The 16,481-nt window shown below is 29.7% G+C and overlaps 1 protein-coding gene across 1 annotated transcript; it reads left to right on the top strand.

Moving 5' to 3' along the window:
• The first annotated feature begins 7,026 nt into the window (after positions 1 to 7,026).
• Positions 7,027 to 8,267, top strand: LOC109806700 (vascular-related unknown protein 1). Its single transcript, XM_020369172.2, has 3 exons — positions 7,027 to 7,581; positions 7,766 to 7,822; positions 7,917 to 8,267. Exons 1-3 carry the CDS (start codon positions 7,237 to 7,239, stop codon positions 8,067 to 8,069), a joined length of 555 nt encoding a protein of 184 aa, XP_020224761.1. The 5' UTR covers positions 7,027 to 7,236; the 3' UTR covers positions 8,070 to 8,267.
• The last annotated feature ends 8,214 nt before the right edge of the window (positions 8,268 to 16,481 follow it).

Here is a 16,481-nt window from a genome sequence, read left to right as displayed (position 1 = left end):
CATGAAGGTCCGAAGAGACTCCTTCTTGTCTTGTCGAAGGCTTACCAATGATAGAGAGGTCAAGCTGTGGGGACAGCTCGTTGCGAACTGGATGGTGAACTGCGATGACAAAGTGTTGAACGAGTCGATTGAGTTAGGAGGTAGCCGAGTGAACCAACTCAAAGCCCTGCCTTTGAGAGATGTCAGAAAAATCTGACACAAGGCCGCATCATCCGTGGTGCTCAAGGTTACCTGCGTGAGAAAAACATCAAGAAGTTCATCAGGGTCGGTTGTACCGTCATATTTATTAATGGGTAACGATTTCCAGTTATCGAGCAACGACAATTGCATAATGGAGGATGTGAAAGGGTGTCGATGTGAGCCGATGGTTGCCACGTCGGTGGGTCGTCCGACCGTATGCAAGGCCGAAGGGGACTTTTCTAGTGCCGCGGTCGAGTCGTGAGGAACCGATGTGCGGACCTCATGAGATTGATAAGACCCTTGTGTCTGACTAGTGGTGGGATAAGTAGGCTTCCACGAAGAATCTTGGTTTAATGCCTCATTTTCGGCTCTCAAGGCTGAAAGTTCCTTCGCATCCTTCTCCCGTTGTTGCTTCATCGCTGCCATTTCCTGTTTCAGCAAACGAACTGTTTCGGACATATCAGTTTCATCAACAACCTCGACATGTCCCTCCTCTTCAGTATGATGATCTTCTGTGTTGGTTCTCCTTGTTTTCGCCATAGCTCAATTCGGTTAACTCTGCAGCTGTCTTAGTTTGTCTTCTCAAGTTTCTCGGTTCGGCCCCACGATGGGCTCCAAAATGTACCTGCCAAAAGGGTACACAGTAATCTTCTCGCAGTCTGAGGGCCGAACGAGTACTCCGATCGAGCATTCTGGTGAAGGGGTTGGTACCTGCAAAAGGCACTCCAATGCCCAAGTCAGGACAAGCACAAATATCTAGGATAATTAATGAACAGTGACGTTACCTCGTGACATGAGCTATTTATACTGACATTTATGGGCCCTAACCTCTCTGGGCCCTATGACAAGATTACCATATTAGGTAATACATCTCTAATCGGCTTTACGGGTGTCATTAGTTCTTAACTCTTGATTAAGGGTAATTCTTTGTACGTTGACTAATGGTAATTCGTGTTCAATAGGTATCTGATGGCCGACCGAATGTCGACTACCTGGTTCGGCCTTTCAGGCGCCGATTGGGTGTCGACCACCCGGTTCGACTTTTCAGGTGCCGATCGGATGTTGGCCATACGGTGGCCGAAAGGCCTTACCAGTACAGTTATAAATGTGAAGTAATCATAACTTATTTTCGGGTCAAACTATTTATTTGGTTCCTTTTTCGACAATTTTGATCTATAAATATGACTGTATATAGTTTTTTTTTTTAATTGTTCCGTGACTATCATTATGATCTTTTTATAAATTGACTACATTTTAGATTGAAAAATAAATTATGAATAGATACCATTTTGCTTCATAAAATATATTATCAATTAAAACAATTTTAGTCATTTTTATTTCATAAAACAAAATATTAATTGAAACAAATTACAACAATATACCATTTTAATTCATAAATAATAAATTGAATCGAAACTATTTTGATTTTCCTATAACAAATTCATCTTTTATGTAATTTTAATTTCATAAAAAATAAGGTAATAACAAATAAAGTAATATGTCATCAATTGAAGATAAAACACTCCTTCCATTTCATTACTATAATAACATTAGTTTATTACAATAAGACACATATTGTTCATTACAAATTTAAGAGACCAAACATTACAAAAAAAAAATATTTACTACATAATAACGTTAATTTATGCAGAAACCTTAATTTAGATACATCTCTTTTTCAAATTGAGTCAACTTATTACACATTAAAATGATGAAAAGGACATTAATCAACAAAAGAACAAACACAACAATGATTGACCACTTCATCCACCATTTTGCATACTTCAAAAAATTTTGGAGAGTGTTTATGTTTCTCTTGAGCCTTAAAATCACTACATCTATATCATTATCTTCATCTAAGAATCATTGAAAGAAATCAATCTTATCGTCACTCTAAAACAAAAGAAGGAAAATGTTAAGGGTGTATAAGTAAACATTCATGGCAAAAACTATCTCAAAATATTAGCAGGGCATTTATCATAAATTCCTTCCTAAACCAATAATTAGGGCATACATCCCTTGCACCACATAATATATTGAACGTCAAACCTTGTAGTTAGGGCATCTCCAATACTTCATCTCAAGATTTGCAGGGCAAGAATGCAATTCGCAACTCGATTAGTCACATTCCCACATTGGCAAGTGGGACCAAATGTTCCATTTCCATCGATAGGAAAAGAGTGTGAGGCCATGACTAAGTTGAGGTGACTCGACGAAATTGGACGAAAAGTGCATGAGGAGTGGGACATTCTTACACTAGATTCAATGACAAAAATCTTACAAATACAAAGTTGGGGAAGAACAAGGTATTTATAGGAACAAAAGGACCTTAAAGGAGACCAATGGCAAGGACCAACCTAAAGCTACATCAACATACCATAAACCACAAATGAGGTCTAATAACATCGTTTAATTTAATTTTAAAAAAAATCACATGTGAACACTATTTAAATAAAAGTGAGACTAAATTGAATAATTTAAAAATAGTAGGACTAAATTGAATCATAAAAATAAATAAAGTGACCAAAATAATAATTTTTTTAGGTTCATCCCTTAAGTATCTACCGCGGATAACAATAACTAATCTCCTCGCAACGTTGGAGGCACCTCAAAGGGTGGGATAGATGGTCCCAAGATTTAACGCGACTGCATACACAAGGTAGGATTCGAACCCCTGATCTTGCTTAAGCGTGAATCAACTCCTACCGCTAAACCACACGCCTGGGGTTAACTAAAATAATAATTTAGTCTATCTTTTTTGTCAATAATTATTTTTTTGCTATGAAAAAAAGATTTTACTTGCTTAAAAGATCCTTGTAATTAAATCTTTCCCTCCCTTTCTCTTATTTACTTATCTTCATTAATGTTTTTCTCATCTTTTCAATAAAAATTATAAGAATAATTGTAATTATCTCATTACACTCAATTTTGGAATCTTATTAATATTGGGAGAGATTTTTTTTAACATGTTATAAGTGTGAAGTAATAATATCTTTTTTCTTTGTCAATAACTAATTTTTACTATTAAATACTTTCTTATTTAAGAGATCCTCAAAATTAAGATCTTTTTCTTCTCTTATCTGATTTAAGTACTTCCATTAAAATCTCTCTCTCTCTTTCTTTTATTTACTTATCTTCATAAATATTTCTTACATCCATTCAATAAAAATTACAAAAATATTTGCGATTAAATCTCTTTTCACTTAATTTTGGCTTCCTACTAATATTAGAAGATATTTTGTTTGATTAACATGTTATAAGCATGAAGAAATAATATCTTTTACTTTGTTGATAACTAATTTTTTTTATAAAAAAATTCTTTGCTTAAGACATACTTGTAACTAAAAATTTTCACTTCTCTTCTATTCATTTACTTCTATTATAATCTCTCTCATCTTCTAAAATAAAGATCTTTGTAATTAAAATCTCTTTTTACTCATATTTAACATTGTATTAAAATTTGAGAGATTTTTTTTTAACATATTAGATTATAAGTGTGAAGTAATAATAATATCTGTTCACCTTTTTGATATAAGTAATTTTTTGTTATAAAAAGTTATACCAAGTGTTTGAATTAGCACTTTTCATTAAGTATACATGCACAATTAAAAAAAAAAAAGACTTTATAAAACAGCCTATAGTGATTAATGAGTCTTCACTGCATACCTCAGAAAACAAATTTCTCAATTCAACCACCACGAGAATCTAAATGGTCCCATTTTTAACGTTTTCTCACTAAATGAATTGGACTTTGATTGATCGAGATTGAAAAAACAAGTCGGAACACTTGTTAGCAAACCTACGTTTAGTTTCTGACTTTGTTAATTTCAATAACAATAATAAATGTGACAGCTAAAGGTATAACTAGGGGTAAAATTTTTGATGAAATATTTCTAAATTTTTTTAGAAAAAAGTTTGTCACAGTAAAGCATGGAAGAGTAGCCAAGAAATGTAAGGGCTTATGTACAAAACAAAAAGACTAAGTGAATAATCACCACAACCAATAAAAATAGAATAAAGTTATAGTGTGATAAAGGATAACATTAAGGTATAATAATTCAATTATCTGTGATATTACTCTAAATAAAATCACTCTTTCTTACATACATTAATATTAACTCTCTTAACCTATTAAGTTCTATCTTGAGACATGATAATTGTTTTAATAATTAAATTTTTTAATTTTAAAATATAAGGATTATTTTGATATTTTTAAAGTCAATTTTGATCAATATTAAAATAATATATGATCAATAAAAATTATACTTTATAAATACATAATAATTTATAATTTTCAATTTTAAGATATTACATAAATCGTTCATATATATATATATATATATATATATAAAATCAAATTCAACACATGACAGTAAAATTCTAATGTTTGATTGAAAAACTTCAGAATGTGTATGAATTGGAGCTAATCAAATACTAATCTCATAAACACAGTCCTATTGCTAATACAGTTAAAATTGAAAATTTACTAGATAAATGACATCAATTTTTGTTATATAATTTATAGAGATGAAACTCAAATTAATACGAAAACAACATATAAGACGTTGCACTTAAAGAGGTTTTATCGAGTTCACACAATGTCTTGTAACTTAGGAGTAAATTTTGAGTTCAGAGGTCAGAGGCTTCAATTACATTCACTGCTATGGACTTAAAATTGCTCACTGCTACGAACATAAAATCGAATATTGTGTAGTTGAGACAGAGCGAGTGTGTTTCGGCCAAGTAGTCCAATTTTAATACTTGGTTTTCTCTTATCATTAAATGTATTCGGTTGAAAGATTAACTATGATAACGAAAATATATGGCCTCCCATTCCAAAATCAAATTAATTTTTTTGGCAGCACAAAGGTCAACGTCCTTCTCGATCGACACATTATTTATTCGTTGCACGTTCTTTACTCTCTTCTGTTTTTTTCATTGCAGGCTCTCAGCAACAATTAATTTAAGTGCTCATTGTATTCCTGGCCCACCCCAAGATTCTTAGATTATGGCTTCCTTTTTCTCCATCTTTTTATACATAATTTGTTGGGTTATAAGTATATAATATTTGTATGCAGTTTCTTATATATAATTACTAATTTAGTTGTAATTAGTGGTATTGGATTCCTTTTAAAGATGGTTGAATTCTGAGTTTTGGTAAAATAAAAATATAGAATCTTATAAAAACAATAAAGTAAAAAAAAATGTCTTCTATAAGTATAAAGATAATATTATATTAACTTAAATACATTTGTAATCCTTTAAGTATAATAGTTGTGTGATTTTAGTCTTTCAAATTTTAGTCGAGTAATTTTAGTCATCCAGTATCAGAATCGTGCAATTTTGATTTCTTAATTTTTAATTGAGCAACTTTAGTATCTAAGTATTATAATTATGTGATTTTAGTCCCTTAAGTATCATAATTATACAAAGTTTTACCTATTTAAGTTACATATATTAGTAATTTTAGGAATAATAATGAATATTTATTCTTTAATATATGAATGAAAATTATAATCCATGTAACTTATATAGGTACAAAGTTATAAACTTGTGATACTTGAAAGACTTAAATTGTACAATTGCGATACTTACATAATTAAAGTTAAAATTGTTTAATTGAAACATTGAGGACAATAATCGTACAAATACTTGATGGAGTAAAATTGCTTAATTAAAACCTTAAACAACAAAATTATACATTCGTAATACTAGAGATATTAAAAACGCAATTAAACTTGTTATATTTAATACTTATACCTATTAGTCTACTTAACTTTATTAGTCTATTTAAATTTATTGGTCTATTTATAAACCTTGTATAAAATAAGTCATGTAAATAAGTTTTTTTTAAGTTAAATTAGACCATAGAATCCTATTTTGGTAAACATATCTATTCAAAAAGACTCCTTAATGTTAAAGGAAAAATTTTTCTAGTGAGTCTTTACTGGCCCTCGATTTGACAAGTAAAATCTTGGGTCAAATTAGATTAACCTCTAAGTAGATAGTGATATTTTGTCTGAAAATTCACAACATACCATTGGTTCCCTGCTCGATTATCATGAGAATATCATCCTTTATCTACCATCTTTGAAACATAAAAAAGTCAAATTAAATATTTAAACAAGTTAGACTTTAAAAATAAATTTGTAATAAATTAATAGGCTAAAATCAAATTTAATAGTTTTGTTGTAGGTTAAACTCAAATCATCTAAGGCCTTGTCTGTTTCTATTTCAAATAGAGAGGAAATATCTCATTACACATAGTCAATCAAATTCTCAGACGAAGATTAGTTGTCAACAAAATTAATAAATATTCATACTAATAAACTTAGTTATAAAAAAAAATTATATACTCCTCACCAATGGCATTAGAATTTCACTTTTCGATGAAATGATTGATTGTAAACTTTTATTATTAACAAAGTAAAATTCTTATTAAAAATGAGAAAAAATTCGTTTATTTCAGGGATAAGTTTATTTAGACCTACTTCGTTAAATTACTCATATTTTATATTAAATTTCAATGATTTAACCGTTAAATTAAAAATTCTTAATCTATAGATAAGTCTAAATTTTTTTTAAAAATTTAAAAATTATTTGGTACTTCATTTCATTAATTTAAATTAATAAATAATTATAAAATTATTTTATATATTGATTTAAATTAATAAAATAAAGTATTAAATAATTTATAATTTTAAAAAAAATTATATAATTTATACATTAAGAACTTTAAATTCAATGAATTGATTATTAAAATTTGATGTAAAATATAAATTATTAAATAAAAAAATATTAAAATATATATATAAATTGTGCGATAATTATTATGTACACTTTTAATTAACATAACAGTTCTTTATATCGTTGTTCGATGAAAAATGTTTATTGATTTTTATACTAATTATTAGAAAAAGTTATATAAAATTGATTTAGTTTTCCGATGTGAAAACTATTACGCACCTCTCAAACTCATACCTATAAATCCCCATAGAGAAGAAGTCTCTCAACCGCTGACAAACAAAACAAAAGACACACACACACTCTCTATTGATGGAGCATTCTCTGAATCCTTCTATGGAAAAAACAGTGTCTGGCAGTGCCAACGAGGAAAGTGGGTGGACTTCTTACTTCGAAGAATTCTCCCTTGGCATGGAGCAGCAAAGTTATTATTCCAGTTTAGGTGGTTCATCTTTGGTCTCAGATGCTGCTTCTTCTGCTGCATGGAAGCTCTCACATGATCACAATGATTACCTTGTTTCCAACTCTGCTTTTGGAGTTAGGGACTCACCAAATGTCTTAAAGAGAAAACTTTGTTTCAAGAAAACAAGAACCCAACAGATTTCAGATGATGACTCTTTGGAGGACACTGCTAGCTCCCCTGTCAACAGTCCCAAGGTATATACAATATACAATTATAAAAATAGCATATGAATAGTGGAGGTTTTGGATAGTATGTAGAAGGTTTTATGTTGGAACTTCGCAACCGTAAAAAAAAATGATTTGATTTTTCTTTTTTGATTTTTCATCATTCACAATGAACTGATCTGTTGTGTCTTTCCCTCTTTTACAATATCTGCAGTTAGGGGACTTGAAAGTTTCCAAGATTGATGATCAAATAGACGGCTCTACTTCTGGGGTAAATTTATGATTTTTTTTTATAATCAGAATGGATTGTGTCCTTATAATTATCATAAGCAAGTTATGTGGTTTATGATGGTGATAATTTGCAGGGTAAGGGGTTTAAACCAGAGAATTATCCAAAGCTACAGACCGATGATTGTGACATAAATTTTAATGAAAACAACAAGGAGTGCAACACAGACTTGAAGAAAAAGGGTCTCTGCTTGGTTCCTTTGTCTATGTTGGTTAATTATTATGTTTGACTGGTATTTTTGTCTACAGCATTCTCCTTGTTGCCTTCTCTTTGTGTTCTTCTATGTAGCTTGTCTCCTCAGGTTATACACAGCATGATCAGTGACAAATAATCCCTGTATTATACAATCATTGTCAACATGATCGACCATAACTTGAGTCCATAATTTATGTTTTAATTTGTTTATGAAAAGAGAAACTTAGATGATGTTGTGCCATTTTTCAAGGAAATTATGGGCTAAACAGGCTGCAAGCACAGTAAATAAGATATGAAAGGAGAGATATTCTGACTAAATATAATGTAGGAAAAACATGTGGATGATATTGCTAACTAATAAAATAAATGAAATTAAGTTTCAACAAATGAATACAAGGGAGAGAAAAATTAGCACTTTTGATGATGTTATTGGTGATGTTGTAGGTGAAAAAGGCTTTGTTAGTATAGCAGTCAAAGTAAACCAGGTTGGTCAACATGTTTAAGTAGTTCAGTTTTTGTAAATATTCTACCAGGTAAGACTTTTGTGAGTGAGCTCATAATTCGCACACATATATATGTATGTATAATGTATTTAAGATTATACTAAATTTAAATTATAATATATTTTTAATTTAAATTATAAGAATGTCCTTTAGATTAATTTTTTGTTCAATCTTTAATCATGTATTATTTTTGGACCAGCTACATCGTAAAACCAAAGATATAAGGTGTTACTGTTAATTAATTGAGATAGATGATTTCATTCATGGTGACAATGGCTGGACGAGCAATTTTTCAAATGGTTTGAAATAAGTAGGATAGGTGATAAATGAAAATTAGAAAAGAGTCCTTTCGGTAGAACATTGAAAAACGAAGATTCGTGGGTAGCAGTACTCCATTTAATATTAAACATAAAAGAATTGTGTGACTCATGCAAAAAAAAATTAATTAATCCCAAATAATATATATAACACAAATTATCTAATAGATATTGGATTAGATCGTGACTGGACAATAGTTTACACAGTAGCGCAGAACATTAAAGAAAATGCAGTCATGTCAAAAATAAATAAAAATTGTTCCATCAATTAATAAACATTGTTTTTAGTTACTAAATATTTTAATAATAATAATAATAGTAGTTAACTTCTAAATGCATGGTACAGTAGAAACCATGTAAAAAGTTACGATTCTTTTTGTGAATTCAAGGTATCCTTCGTGGGAGCCGATAACTAATTTCTCGTCTCAACAAATGTTTTAACATGCATATGAACATAAAAAATAATTAAATTTTATTACAGTTAAAAGACAAAATTATCTATCTAACTATATTACACCGTTATAGTTTTTACTAAATAAATCATTATACATACATTATCTAGATCAAATATTATACACGCAACATTACACACACATAACTATATTATACATATATATTAGTAAATCCTATGTAAAATCCAGTAGCCTACAAAGAAGCGTTTTTTCATTTGAACATTTTCAGTCTTAACAACATAATTATTTAAGAAAAAAATTATGTCGACAAAAAAACAGAACCAACATAGTGTTGGCCATTATGTTACATGGAGATACACTTTAGATACGGATATCGATCTTTCCACTTGATCTCTTTGCTAGATTTGATTAATTCTCTTTATTGGTCATGGATGTGTTATTTGCTAATTTGCCTGTGTTTTTCCTTCACATATTGCTGCCATGATAGCTTTTGTCTTGTATATATATATTTATGTTGTTAAAATTAATAGGATAATTGGGGACTCAGATTTAATTTTTGTTACCGTCATCGTAATCTTTCTCACTTAAAAAAAAATAAAAATTAAAAGAATATTTATATTAGCAAACAGGAATGTTGTATGCATATTCTATTAATTTGTTATGTCTGATACCCTGGAACATTAGTCTCCTTTTGAGTCTGTCGTATCATTTCTTAATTGACAAGCTAAAGGCAAACAACGAACATGACATACATATAAACCCTAGGATAGAAGAAAATCAGAACACTGAACCACGAAAGCTATATATATATATATATGCAAGCTTCCTTATACCCTCAAAATTTATAGAATATAATACCTAAAAATTATTTAAAAGGAAGAAAAAAAAAATATGGATAGATTTAAAAATATATAGCTAGTTTCGTCTCCTACCTCCAACTGGCCATTCATTTAATTAGGAATATTCTGAAACGGCTGCAACAAAGACCCCGCCATGTGCTCTACCATTTAGAACAGGTAAGCAAGGAATACAGCCTTTTTTAAACATTTACTTAAAGCCTCCACATTGAATATGTTGCCTTTCACCCTCTCTAGCTATTAATTGTACACGTAAATTTTTGTTTGTTTTTAAAAAAAAGTGTGCAAGTCGTTATATATGTTATTTAGAGGTTTTTTTTTTTTTTTTACATACTTCAATTTTTTCTTTGATAATAGTAAAATATTTTAAATTATTCCATCCGGTGAAGTGGATCACTAGATCACACATTAGTGATATTACTTGGGAATGCATGAAAGCTGAAGTTCGAGCAGAATTGTATCTAGAGATGAGAGCGAAACTATTGGCGATCATTAGGGCAGAGTTTGCATTGATGGGTGTGACCACAAAGTCTTCACAGGCCACTCCTCCACCTCCAGAGATTTCACCTATTTGTGTTAGCACAAAGGGTAGTTATGCTACCTCTGGTGCATTATGGGAGGATGCTAGTGATGATATCCTACTAGAGGTGGAGTTATATGTTGAGGGCCCTCCACAACAATTGGTGGCCATAGGTAAGGTTCACACTTTGAGGTCAACCATATACAACCTGACGATTCCTGATGATATGGTACGAGTGGTGATTATAGATATTCGAGAGCATAACGCTCAAATTCCTGTGCCCACAGTAAAGGTTCAGACATTGGGTCAAGCCCTTGCTACCTCCGATGGCCGAGCCAACTAACTAGGGTGCATGAAGCAAAGGTAATTATTGTTTGACTTTAATTGCTTTAAAATATATTAATTATGTTTATTAACTTATTAATTTGATTTTATTGTTGTTTAGGGTGATTTTGATAAGGGGAAACAAGTTGTTGCTATAGATGTAGAACCTATTCATCTTTCTCCTCTCCAATGTTTGACTGTAATAGCACTAGCTATCAAGAAGTGTGGAATAGAGATAAGCATACCTTAAGCATACCTTCCGAAGTCTTAGGCAGGAATGAGCCTACCCTCTTATTTATATGCGACAATGATGTTTGTGATATTCATTCTGGTGATGACTTGCTTTCCCTATCAGTATTGCAACTATGGATATTGTAAGTATTATTTGTATGTTTCTGACAATAATATATCCAATTATTTTCCTAATATAAGTTTACTTTCATAATTTAAGGTATCTACATCACATTTGCGTTGAGAAGAAGAATGCATTAATTTATGGATTTGTCGACCCTATTGCCATTCAATGTGTTGGGAATAAAGACACTGAAGTGAAACAATATTTAATAGATCGATTTTGGCTAGGAGGCAAAGAGGTTTACATAGCACCTTACTTGAATTTGTAAGTGCAAATTTTAATTTTATTTGAAATTTGAAGCAAGTAAGTTGTTACTAATACTATTACAAAATACAGGGGTCATTGACAGTTATTGGTTATTATTCCTCGACAATTTCTAGTGGTTCTCTTGTGTTCATTACACAAGAAAACTACTGAGTTGCCCATTAGACATATTATTGACTCGTAAGTATCTAATTTGAATATATTTTTTTAATATATTTTAAATATGATAATTTCCTTCTCTAATAAATTTGAATTATCATTCATTATCATAGAGCTTTGGATATTAGCATGAGCTTGCGAGGTTTTCCTCAAGTATATCGAAAGAAGATTCAATATATTGCCCCAAAAGTAAGTTAAATGCCAACCTATTATTCAATTGCAAATTAAAATATATTCTAATTGTTTATATTTAAATTGTAGTGTTCACATCAACTAGGTAACTATGAGTGTGGTTACTATGTGATAAAGCACATGCTCACCATTATCTCCGAAAATATTATGTATTCATGGAAGGAGGTGATATGTGTCTAAATTAATTTACTTACTTTAATTCTCATTTTATTATATTTATTCATTGACTAGTGTTTAATTTATCTCTATTTTTAATTTGTAGATATTCAAAAATTCCACTCCATTTATCAATGAAGAGTTGGAAGACATCCGCACTAGATGGACAACTTGCCTTTTAGAATTTCTATGAACAATGCTTTGTTTGGTTATTTATGAACATGTTTAGTTTTTTTCTTGTTACATGTTTACTTTAGATTTGATGTATTATTATTTACATTATGTGTGAAGTTTAAATTGGTTATGACATTAATTCTACTTAGTTAACATTGTCTACTTTAGCATAATGTAAATTGGTTAATAGTTTATGACATATACTATTATATTTGGGTTACTTTAGCCATAAATTATATATATAACTTGATATATAACGTATTATATAGGATTGTTACTAGTTAGTCTTATATTATATTGACCTATTTGGATATTGTTTTCTGTTTACAATTTAAAAAAAATGGAAGTGCATATTTTATATATGTTAGATGAAGTTACACTTGACATAAAATGTGTTATATTCTATAACGAGTGTTATTCTTTGTCAAATTAAGCAACACTCAAAATAGAATATAAGTATCAAAACATCACATTTGATATTCATATTATAAGGGATGTTGACACCCGACATAGAAGAGACACATGCTATATATATGTCTTTGAAATCTATTAAGGGTTTAGAACTAACATAAAATATCCATTTTACTTGACATTTAAAGTCTCTTATATAGTAGTGAACTCATCAATGAATTTTTTTTAAGGAATTCACAATTACTTGGTAGGTATGCAGTTACGTCTAATGTTCGAAAAAAGAGTTTTTTGTATATCATAATTACCTTTTGTTTGAGGTAATATATATATATATATATATATATATATATATATATATATATATATATATATTATTAAAGATATTTAATTAAGTTGATTGTGTATTGTGGGTGAATTATAATTCTTTAATACCTAATAATTTGATTCCTAAAAACAAATAAAAATAAATAAATATATTGTTAGATTTTATCTTAAAATCAACTAACCTTTAGGAAAGTTGCTCAACATACATAAGTGACACCCAAATAATTGAGAAAAACAATTTTAGACTTCCCTATACTTTCACCACAAATGTTTGTCAAATCAAGGAATATCTATCAAAATAGGCAAATTATAAAAATAAAAAAAAGTTATAAGTTTCGATTTCATGTTAAATTTCATCTTAAAACTAATTGACATTAAATAAAGTTGTTTAACATATATATATATAAGTTGTATCCAAAAAATTGATACAGGTTATCAATGTGGAACTTTCTTACGTAGATACTTTTTACACCTCTATATTTTACCTTCATGTGGAACTTTCCAACATACATCTTCAGTATACTATGCAACTTTGAATCAACATTATTTCTCATTTATGGGTAAGTTTATGTTCACGGGAATGACGGTTTTGCTAGGAAATCTCTCTATATATAACTAATATTTTTATAAAAACGTCATAGTTTATATATGTGGTTATTATGTGCAGGTTCCCACTTCAATTCCCATTTAGTCAACATCATGTTATGGTTCAAAGTCTCCAAATGAATCCACAATATGATATTCAATGTTGAAGCTCAATTCATATATGCTTTGTATATAAGCTTTGGCTGTCGCCATCACAAAGCAATAATAGAAACGGGTGAAACTGTTGACAACGATCTCTGTGGTATTGCATGCCGTGGCTAAGAACAACGTTTTGCACATCGATAAGACTGATAATGGATAAAGAAAACGAGAAACAAAATGCATTTATTGTCAAATAGCGTCTTCATTTGGATAGACTGAACAAAAATTGGTTCACATCATGTCACTGATTTAGTAACCAGTCAAATATTAACATCCGATGTGATTTATATTATGGGGTGGTAGATCAAAGGTCTAACTCAAAGCCAAAACCTCACAATTAATTAGAGGATTCATCTCAACACTTTATAACATAATTCTACAATAACCGATCATTTGGGAGCACTAATGCGATCAACTATCAATCCCATCATCGCATGGATGACATCTCTTAGCTGCAGTGAGATTATAATGCTTTTTTGTTGCAATGTATCTATACAAGCTGACACACTTTTGAAGTGTAATGATTTAGAGTTTGTTTCAGTGGCTGTACCTAATTGCCATGAAAATTATAGAAAGAGTTATTTTATTTTATTTTTATTTAAATAAATAAATAAATAACATGATATTATTAAAAGATATGATTGATTGTCGGTATAAAAAAACTTTATATTGGCCGAATATGAATAATTAACGAAATGGGTCAATCGAAAGCATGAATGACATTATTATATTCTTTTAATTTCTTTTTGGTCTGGCTAGTAATTATATACGCATTCAACAATTGAACATGGAATTGAAATCGATGTTTCAACTGGTTCTTCTACCCGATAAAGATATGCTTAAAAATTTGTAGGGATGGGGGGATAGAGCTCTTAGACCATTAGGTATACGTACGGTAATTAACTAGGTCAAAAAAAAGCTGTTCCAAGGTGGTCAGTAGATATAGTAAATATGTAGGTCGAGGTCATGCGTTATATCACAAGAATGAAGGAGAATGGTTGTCAATTTTTAGATTGGTATGTTAGCTCATTAATTAATTAAATTGCATTTCGCGTTTTAGAATCATTTGATGTATATATATTTTGTAATCATGATAATTGTTAGCGTGAATGTTATAATATTTGTTGGGATACAAATTATAGAGCTTCCAAAATAAATATATTTTTCTTTTAATATAATTTATTGATTAAATTATATATTTAATCTTTTTATTTATTTTTAGGATTAAACTTAGTCTCATTATTTTTAAAATGTTCAATTATTTTTTAATTTTAAAAAAAGTTCAATATTACCTTCTTCTTTTTTTTCAAATTTTCATTATTGACATCGATGAAATTAGATGAAAGAACTATTAATTTTTTTTTAAAATTATAGGATCAAATTAATTCAACATTTTAAAAAATAATGAAATTAAATTGAACATTTTAAATGATTTAATTTAATCATATAATTCTTAAAAAATATTCAAAGTTACCGGCCTTCCATCAAAATTTATTAACATCATAAATGTCAATTTAAATAAAAGGATAGGATTGAATAGTTTTAAAAAATCAGAGAATCAAATTGAACAATTTAAAAATAGAGAGAACAAATTGAACCTTAAAAATAAATAGAGAAACAAAAAATATAATTTAGCTTATTTTATTCATAGACAAAATTAGGATTTTAAATTTCAGACAACTTGATAAAAAATAGTTGTTACCACATGTGTCGAGGAGTGTTTTTGTTGGTTATTTTTTTTATGTTGACTAACTAAAATGAGAATAGAAGACAAATCAAATGCCACCTTACCATTTCCACTGTTAATTTACCCCGAAAAATTTCAACAAGCTATAAAGGATATTAAAAAACGATACTTATTTACATCATTGACCTTGCCCCACTATGATAACAGCATTGTTTATTTTTTGCGACCCTCAAAAAAGAATAAAAAAAAATTTACAGCTCTCGTCTTAGATTGCTTAATTATGTGTGTAGTATCTGTGTGCCTTTCACAAAAATCAGTGTAATCACTAATCACCCTCCAAATTACTCTTAGTATATATTGTTGACCTTATAGTTTAAGCATTATACTCCTCTCATTCTTTTTTCATACCATCATATGCATATATTAATATGTATATGGTTCTTTGCTATATTCGGAAAGGTATGATGATATCTGCGTGATTTTCGGTCTAAGGTCATGGAAGGACTTAGAAAGGCAAACCAACAACAAAGTGAAGGAACCGTTTGGGTAGCCAAAAGAAGAAACATATTCGTTTTCAAATTAATGAAATTATATATATGCTTGGGCTTGGCCCCCCCCACTAAGTAACTGGACATTAATTAGAATCTTGTGCATGCTACGTACCCTCCCACACACTTAACCTAGTCACATTCGATTGTGCAAGTGTAATTTTGTATTGCTTGGTGATGTGTACTGTATTGACTTTTATAGAAACATGTTTCTCCTGTGCCATCGCGACAAGAATAATGTCATGGTGATTTAGGCCCCGTGAATTCAAGCAATAGTTGGTACAACGGACAAGTTTATATGCTTCTTACGTTGAACTTTGTCTAGAATGCAATTTTGGAAGAATTAATGTATGACAAACGGTACTCAAAAATGTCATAATTCGATTCATCAACCTCATATGATGGTTTACAAAAAGAAAAACAAACAAACCCATATGGGTTCAGTTAATTTAAATTGATTGTCAACATTAACCTTTATATATTGATTGTACGTAT

This window comes from Cajanus cajan, chromosome 10, assembly GCF_000230855.2.
Source record: "Cajanus cajan strain Asha chromosome 10, NIPB_CcT2T_4, whole genome shotgun sequence".
NCBI classification, from domain to species: domain Eukaryota; kingdom Viridiplantae; phylum Streptophyta; class Magnoliopsida; order Fabales; family Fabaceae; genus Cajanus; species Cajanus cajan.
This window is presented reverse-complemented; position numbering and strand designations above follow the sequence as displayed.